The following is a 9286-nucleotide window of genomic DNA, read 5'->3' on the forward strand; positions in this document are numbered from 1 at the left end:
AACAACTTGGTGATCCGAACAGAGTGACCACAGCTGGCAACAAACTGTCTGAGCAGATAGGGCAGTATTATTGATGCACTATCAATCAAGCAAAGACTAGTTTGTGTGCAAGAACAAATAGGCTTTTATTCGCAAAAGACTTGGAGCACACCCATGCTGATGAACTGGTCTGGCGACTGAGGCAGGGGGGTGGGGAGCAGTCACCTTTATACCTGGATCAGGGGGGGAGGGGTCTCAGGCAGGGCCGGCAGGGGCATGCCCAGGCATGTCACACACACACACAGGCAATAAGCTTAACAGTGGTTTACCACAATTATGCAGCCAAATCTGTCCACAATAGTGCATCTAGCTCACTTTGACATCCCATAAGGCAATAAGGTGTAGGAGCAGAAGTAGGTCATTTGGCCTATCGAGTCTGCTCTGCTCAAGATTCAATGAGATCATGACCAATCTGATGTGATCATTCTCAACTCCACTTTCCTGCCTTATCCCCTTAACCCTTGTTTCCCTCACTGATTACAAATCTGTAAATCATCCCATTGGGGTTACTGGACAGTCCAATTTCTGAAGGAGGCTGGGATAGCAATCCCGATGACATCAATAATATATTTGGATCCCTCATTAACCGGATTGTTGGAAACTTTCTCGGAAGCCCCACAAGAGAAGGTGTTTGCTGTTGATGAAGAGACTTCGGGAATTGCTGTATCTCAGAATAAATGGTCAGTCTCTAACCATATCTGGCACACATTTCTCACCATCAGATGTGCCAGCCATGCCTCACTGATTGCTCTCAGGACTCTGAGACAGATTTGGATTCAAGTTCCTCTCCAAGATACTTAAGCATGGAATCTAGGCCGATGTTCCAGTGCAGTGCTAGGGGAGTGCTGCACTGTCTGAGCTACCATCTTTTGAATAAATTGGTAAGCTGGGATCGTGACTGACCTCTTGGTCAAGTTGCTCCTGTGAATGTGAAAGATGTCATGGCATTATTTGAATGAAGAATAGGGGACTTATTGCTGATGTCCTGGCCAATAATTATACCACAACCAACATCACAAAAACAGATTTTCTGGTTATTATCTCATTGCTACTTGTGGGAGCTTGCTGTGCACAAATTGGCTGCCACCAGGTTTCCTATATTACAACAGTGAGGACGTTTCAAAAGTACTTAATTGGTTCCAAAATACTTTGGAGTGTCCCGAGGTTATGAAGGGTGCTATATAAATGCAAATCTTTCTTTATTATGTTCACAAAGATTCTGTTCCACTCATTGAACGTGGTTGTCATAGAAACACAGGAATTAGAAGCAGAAGTCAGCAAATTCAGCCCTTCGAGCCTCCTCCATCATCCAGTCAGATCATGGCTGATCTCTCCCTGGTCTCAAATCCACCTCCCCGCCTGTTCCCCATATCGTTTTTTTTATTAGAAATATATCTGTCTCCTTCTTGCAACCATTCAATGATTCAGATTCCACCACGCTATGGGACAGTGAGTTCCACAAATTTACCACCCTCTGCAAGAAGTAATTCCTCCTCATCTCAGTGTTAAATCTATCGCCTCTCAACCTATACCTGTGACCTCTTGTTCTAGATTGCCCCACAAGAGGAAACATTTGGTCTACATTTACTTTATCAATCCCTTTTATAAATTTTATATTCCTCGATCAGGTCCCCTCTCATCCTTCCAATTTCCAGCGAGTACAAGCCCAAACGGTTTAATCTTTCCTCATACGTCAACCCCTTCATCAATCCGGCGAACCTCCTCTGAACTGCCTCCAATGCCACCACAGCCTTCCTCAGATAAGGAGACAAGAATGGATCACATAAGCGCTAGCACAATAATGAAAGAAATGTGGGCCTGTGGCACCATTGTACAGAGCATGGGGTCAGAGATAAAATACAGAGAAATTAAGGAATGGGTATTCATGGTCACGAGGTCCTACCACAGTGGGAGAGTGTAATGGGAATTTAAACAGCGATTGACACATCTTCATGATTCTCCATTGGGAATGAGACGTGGAACTCGGAGTGGAACCTTGTTGAGTTGCATGCCTGTATTCCTGTTAAATGATTCCATTGCACAAAGCTCTGTGGCAGCAGAACTGACTAGAAAACCTTCTCTCTATTTATTGTAGCCAGTTGACTCTCAGTGTGGTCTTTAGACATGAGCATCAGATATTAATTACACTGCAGATTTGCTCTGACTCTTTGCTCTCAGATCAGATCTACACAATATTATCATTGCCATGTCGACAACTCATCTCATTAATGTTGTTTTTGTCAATGCTTTTGCTGACTAATTACCACTAAAATAAACTGGATGAAACTTCAGTGAAACTTGTCAGTGCATTATTTACCTCCTTCTGGGAGGTCTTGTGGCACAGTGTCCCTGCCTCTGAGTCAGAAGCTTCAGGTTCTGGAAGGTCTTGATGGACAAGAAAGGTGCATTCATTGCACAGTCAAACAAGTTGAGTATCAACCTGCAAGTCCTCTCTACAGTGGCAGAGAGTGAGAATGGGGGAGAATCCTGGTTAGCCATATGACAGGAAGAACGTTGGATCCTCTAACATAACTCGAACTGCAATGTGCATGGCAAAGTGTATGTTGCTACAGCAGCAATCAACATTCCTTCGATAATGCCATACTAAACTCATGATTTCTACCATCTAGAAGGACAAGAGCAGCAGACACATGGGAACACCACCACCTGGAGGTTCCCCTCCAAGTCATTCCCCATTCTGACATGGAATTACACAGCCGTTCCTTCACTGTCGCTGGGTCAAAATCCTAAACTTCCATCCTCACAGCACTGTGGGTGTACCTACACCACACGGGCTGCAGCGGTTTAAGAAGGTGGCTCACCACACACCATCATAATTGGAGGGATGTCAGAAGTTACAGAGGGACATAGATAGGATGCAAGACTGGGCGGAGAAGTGGCAGATGGACTTCAACCCAGATAAATGCGTAGTGGTCCATTTTGGCAGGTCGAATGGGATGAAGGAGTACAATATTAAGGGAAAGACTCTTAGTACGGTAGAGGATCAGAAGGACCTTGGGGTCCGGGTCCATAGGACTCTAAAATCGGCCCCGCAGGTGGAGGAGGTGGTTAAGAAGGCGTATGGTGTGCTGGCCTTTATCAATCGAGGGATTGAGTTTAGGAGTCCGGGGATAATGATGCAGCTATATAAGACCTCGTCAGACCCCACTTGGAGTACTGTGCTCAGTTCTGGTCGCCTCATTACAGGAAGGATGTGGAAAAGATTGAAAGGGTGCAGAGGAGATTTACAAGGATGCTGCCTGGATTGAGTGGCATGCCTTATGAAGATAGGCTGAGGGAGCTCGGTCTTTTCTCCTTAGAGACACGTAGGATGAGAGGAGACCTAATAGAGGTGTATAAGATGTTGAGAGGCATAGATCGGGTGGACTCGCAGAGGCTTTTTCCCAGGGTGGAAATGGCTGCTACGAGAGGACACAGGTTTAAGCTGCTGGGGGGTAGGTACAGGGGAAATGTTAGGGGGAAGTTTTTCACACAGAGGGTGGTGGGCGAGTGGAATCGGCTGCCGTCAGTGGTGGTGGAGGCAAACTCAATAGGGTCTTTTAAGAGACTCCTGGATGAATACATGGGACTTAATAGGATGGAGGGTTATAGTTAGGCCTAAAAGGTAGGAATACGTTTGGCACAACTTGTGGGGCCGAAGGGCCTGTTTTGTGCTGTAGTTTTCTATGTTTCTATGTTTCTATAATTGTGGATGAGCAGTAAAAATGATGGTCTAGCCAATGTTGCTCACATCCCAACAAAGAACTAAAGAAAAATCAGACACCTAAGTGAACCATAACACACCCTTTCCCCTACCTTTTTCTTTGAGCAGTTTGTGAGTCACCCCCACTCACGGTGGCACAGTGGTTAGCACTGCTGCCTCACAGCGCCAGGGACCCAGGATCAATTCCAACCTCAGGTCACTGTCCGTATAGACTTTGCACATTCTCCCCATGTCTGTGCGGGTTTTCTTCAAGTGCCCCAGTTTCCTCCCACAGTCTAAAGATGTGCGGGTTAGGTTGATTGGCCATGCTAAATTGATCCTAGTGGCAGGGGATTAACAGGGTAATTGCATGGGTTTACGGGAATAGGGCCTGGGTGGGATTGTGGTCGTGCAGACTCGATGGGCTGAGTGGCCTCCTTCTACACTGTATGGATTCTATAATTCAAGATTGTACCTGAAATTTTGTCAGCCAATTTAATGTCCTAACTATGTTAGCAGTTGTGGGTTTTATAAAAAAAGAAAACAACCTGATTTGCACACGTAGATTCAAAGTAACACACAACAGGTTTGTTGAAAGGGATGCTCTCTGATTCTAAACATCAGCCTGTGAAACACCCTAATGACATCACCATCAAATCATGTCATCGGCTGTTAAAGCAATCATACAGCCACTCAAATATATAACAGTCAAGGGGAATAGAAACCAAGCTGCCAACATGTGGGAGAAAGACATTGCAGAACCCTTGAAGATCAGATTTATGCTCAACGGGCCACTGCCACTCCTCCAGGATGGTTACAGTCCTGCCAATGCATTCAAGGGCACATTGCTCGTCTGCTGTGACACTCTGCAAGGTCCTTTCAGCATTGAAATCCATAGCTTTCTGGGCATCAATCTGAGCCTTGGTGACAGCAAGCTCAGTTTGTTTGGAAAAAGTCTAAGGAGGGGATTTTCTGCCCGTTTTTCAGTCAGTGGGAAAGCCAGAGGGGGCGGAGAATCCAACAGGAGTCTCCAAAGGGCTTTTACACTGGTGGAATTTCCCATTAACATTGTCCCCACCCACCCGTGAATGGCATAATGGGGCTCCTGCCATGATAGGTTGGGAACCTCATTAAATATAATTAGCGGGCTTCCCCACTCTATTATCCCTCCATGTCAGGAAATTTTCCACCCGCCCCCCAAACCCCGTTGGCGAGGCAGGCTTTACAACAGGTCTGGATCAATGGGGGACCTGGCAAATCATCTCTATTGGGGGTCCACAGGTAAGTACAGCCCCCAAGGGGAGGGGGCCATGTCCAGGGGGCAGTGCCAGGGTACAGTGCCTGGGCAGTGCTGGGGAGAGCTTCCATTGTGAGAATTTAGGGTAGGGGGATTTCCAGGGTGAGCAGGCGGTCCCATGTCCATGCTTGTGTTCTGATCCTTGGTCAGATCCCATATTGTGGGGTGATATCCCATTTAGGACAAATAAGGTTTTGTTTAAAGTAGATGAAGTTTGAGATTCTAGGTGCTTACTAAATGGAGAAAGCCACAAGATTCCACCAGTTTTGAACAAACAAGTTTGGAAAGATAAAACAACTTACAATGTCTATCTGATACTCTAACATTCAGGGTAAGTATCAGGTGTATGTGAATTAACAGGCAAACTGTGGTCAAACACAACACACTACACAGTAGATGACAGATGCGACCAAAGCAGATTCCATGGATTTCTCAACAACCTACCAGACGGTTGTCATGTTGTGAGCCAAGTGATCTCACTGAAAATGTATCTTTCTCAGAAGGGTTTCCATTATCAGCATCCAAAGATCTCATCTTGGAATTCTCTGCACAGGTCATTCCCACTCGAATAGATTCAACAATGATCCAACTTGCAGGTTCAATCTCACTCCAAGATTCCTTTCCCCTGGATCCTACATTATACTCATGCTTCACCTTCCAGGGACAATTTCAGTTCCTTGTTCATGCCAAGCAGGACACCAGTGCTCCAAAATGGTTCCTTTGCCCCAGTGGTCCACAGCACTGAGTCAGCAGCCTAAAGTTTATTTATTAGTCACAAGTAGGCTTACATTAACACTGCAATGAAGTTACTGTGAAATTCCCCTAGTCGTCACACTCCGGCGCCTGTTCAGGTCAATGCATCTAATCAGCATGGCTTTCAGAGTGTGGGAGGAAACTGGAGCACCCGGAGGAAACCTACGCAAACACCGGGAGAACATGCAGACTCCGCATAGACAGTGACCCAAGCCAGGGATCGAACCCGGCTCCCAGGCGCTGTGAGGCAGCAGTGCTAACCACTGTGCCACCCATAGGCACCTAAGCCAGTCTGCTTCTCCTTCCACTCTGGCAAAGAAGTACTGCAAACTCTGCACAAACACCAGGTACAACTTGGTACCAGACTCCTTCAAGCTCTTTGACATTGACCTCAGGATTTCTGGCAGGCCCATCCATGGACCAAGCATTTCATTGAGCATGTATATTCTCCTTCTGGTATGCGGCAGCCCATCATAGTCTTCATCTGAGTCTTCCGCAGCTGAACCTACAGACCACTCATACCTCAACCACAGTGTCAGTAACTGAGCTCGGTGGCTACAAGCATCACTTTGAGTGACTATGAGGCAGGATTTTCTGGCCCTGGCCACCTGGGACCATCCCGTCATGCTGAGAGTCCATGGACTTTAGGCTGGATTGCCAATTCTCCCATGGGAGAACTCAGCACGATGGGACAGGAAAATTCCAGCCAATTCCAGCCAGAGTGAAGGGACATTCCTTTAAAACTGGGATGAGGAGGAATTTCTTTAGCCAGAGAGTGGTGAATCTGTGCAACTCATTGCCACAGAGGGCTGTGGAGGCCAGGTCATTGAGTGTCTTGAAGACATAGATAGATAGGTTCTTGATCAATAAGGGGATCGAGAGTTAGAGGGAGAAAGCAGGAGAATGGGGATGAGAATCATATCAGCCATGATTGAATAGGCCAAATGGCCTAAATCTACTCCTGTATCTTATGGTCTTATGGTCTTATCATTGTCTTCCTACTCTTATTTCAGTGCTACCATTACAGGCTGGCCATGTTGCAGCTCTTGGGGATCTGAAAGAGGCACGAGGGTAGGATCATCGTGAGGAAATGAGGAGGTTGGGGTGGTGGGTACGTGCACACACCACCTGCAGCTCCTAGTGTCGCTGATTGGCCTTTTCCGCTCAGACTTTATTCGCGGACACCCTACTCATTTGTCCAAAATGCCAGTGAGAGGTTGTTGCTCAGCTGCTTCCCGTGTGAAAATTCCATTGTGATTATATTTAGAATGAGGGTAAATGTTTAGCCATGGCTTCAATGAAAACCAGGAGTCAAGAGCAGATGGAATACCATGTCAGCAAAACTGGAGCTGAGGACCACGGAGGGAATGAGTCTGTTCAGAGTAACACCATGCTCCTGAAATGCTTTTTGGTACATTTTGGGACAGCAGAGGAAATTCCTCTGTATCAATGTAGCCGGATTAGGCCATTCAGCCCCTCGTGTCTGCTCCACCATTTGACAAAACAATCCTGAAGAATATTTTGAACCTTTGTGAGACCAGTCCCCATGGCTGCTCATGTAACCTTTCACCTTTGACCTGAAAGCAGGTCAGCACATTTAAAAAAAAATTCTTGTGACGTGGATGCCGTTGGCAAGGTCATTTTTTGACCTAATTGCCCTCGGGTTGAGGGACTTGCTAGGCTATTTCAGAGGGCAGGTCTCAAGTCACATGTAGGCCAGACCAGAATGCCAGGTTTCCTTCCCTAAAGGACATCAGTGAACCAGGTGGGTCTTTATAACAATCGACAATGGTTTCATGGTCATCATTAGACTTTTAATTCCAGATTTTTATTAAACTGAAATTCCACCATTGGCGATGGTGGGATTTGAATACAAGATCCCAGACTGTTTCTGGATCGTCCAGTGACAAAACCACGACACAACCTTTAGGAAAGGATATCTGCCGTCATTACCTGGTCTGGCCTACATGTGACTCTAGAGCCACAGCAATGTGGTTGACTCTTAACTGCCCTCAGGCAACTAGGGATGGGCAATAAATGCTGGCCAGCCAGCGACACCCACAAACGAACACAACCTCTTCCCCTTGATACATTATTCTCAGCTGGTTTGAGAAGTACCCCTTGTTCCTAAGTACATTTACGGAGTGTAAGTCTAGGTGGAATGCCCATTCATGAAAGATCAATTCTCAGCTGCATCATTAATCCTCATAATTAAATGTTCTTCTCTTTAAAATACTTGGAAAAACAGACAATAATGAAAAGAAAACACTTGGGCCCAGAAATCCTGACATGCCTATTTTTCCAGTGTGTGTGGGGGCCATAGGGTACTTTACCAACACCGGATGGAAGGCAGACCAGATACTCCTACACTCCTTTTAAAGGATCCATGTTCAGATAAGTTATTCATGTTTTCGGTTGGTAGCCATCGCTAGACCTGGTTTTCCCTGTGTTCAGTTAGCTATGATGTGGAGATGCCGGCGTTGGACTGGGGTAAACACAGTAAGAGTTTTAACAACACCAGGTTAAAGTCCAACAGGTTTATTTGGTAGTTAGCTATGACCTCAGCTGCTGAGGGGCAACCAATCCAGGAGAGGGGGCCTCAAACAGGCCTGAAGTCTCTTATTTGGAAATGGTAATGGCCTAATGGCTGCTTTGGGTGGGGCAGTGGACACCTCAGCGTTGTCTTTACTCAATATGGTGGTCAGCACACTTGGGGCCTGAAATGTGGACTGGTTTCCTGTCCACCATATTCAGGTCTTAGTGGCCCCAGCAGTGCCTGATAAATGTGGCCAATTCCTCGACTGCACGGCCAAGTTGGAGTATTGAGTAATACATGATTGAAGAGGGTTGCTGTGTGTTGTGTTTTGGTGTGTCCACTTGTGAGAAGCTTGCAATGGAAGATACGATTCAAACAACCTCACTTATTGCATTAAACATTCTCTCACCAGAAGCTAACAAGTGATAGAAACTCGATCACGATTAAGATGTGTAAATCACGGAATCACAGCAATTACACCGCAGATGGAGAACACTTGGTTCATTGTGCCTGTGTTGGTGACAGATGTTATAGATGAGCAGTAACATCTGTTTATTGTCAGATGTTGGGCATCCTCATCATCCCCCATGTTTTTCTAGTTGTTAGACAGTGCCAACTCCTTACTTGAGTTTCAGATCAGAGATTTAGACAAAATCCAGTCTCATCTATGTCTTGCCAGGAAGCTAGATAATATTCATCTCTTTGCTTGTGTATGGACTGAATTTTACTAGAGTCATAGAGATTTATAGCATGGAAACAAGCCCTTTGGCCCAACTTGTCCATGCCGCCTTTTTTTCAAACCACTAAGCTAGTCCCAATTGCCCACGCTTGGCCCATATCCCTCTATACCCATCTTACCCATGTAACTGTCTAAATGCTTTTTAAAAGACATAATTGTACCCGCCTCTACAACTCCCTCTTGCAGCTTGTTCCAGACACTCACCACCCTCTGTGGTGG

General features: G+C 46.0%; 1 protein-coding gene across 1 annotated transcript in view; it reads left to right on the forward strand.

The window, feature by feature from the left end:
- LOC144479888 (V-set and immunoglobulin domain-containing protein 10-like 2) overlaps positions 1 to 8873 on the forward strand; it is a 74079-nt gene extending 65206 nt beyond the window's left edge. Inside the window, exons 12-13 of the mRNA XM_078198927.1 lie at positions 7060 to 7203; positions 8814 to 8873. Of these exons, the coding sequence (XP_078055053.1) occupies positions 7060 to 7203; positions 8814 to 8873 (204 nt within the window). The remainder of the gene's footprint in view (positions 1 to 7059; positions 7204 to 8813) is intronic.
- The last annotated feature ends 413 nt before the right edge of the window (positions 8874 to 9286 follow it).

This window comes from Mustelus asterias, chromosome 27 (genome assembly GCF_964213995.1).
Source record: "Mustelus asterias chromosome 27, sMusAst1.hap1.1, whole genome shotgun sequence".
Lineage (NCBI taxonomy): Eukaryota > Metazoa > Chordata > Chondrichthyes > Carcharhiniformes > Triakidae > Mustelus > Mustelus asterias.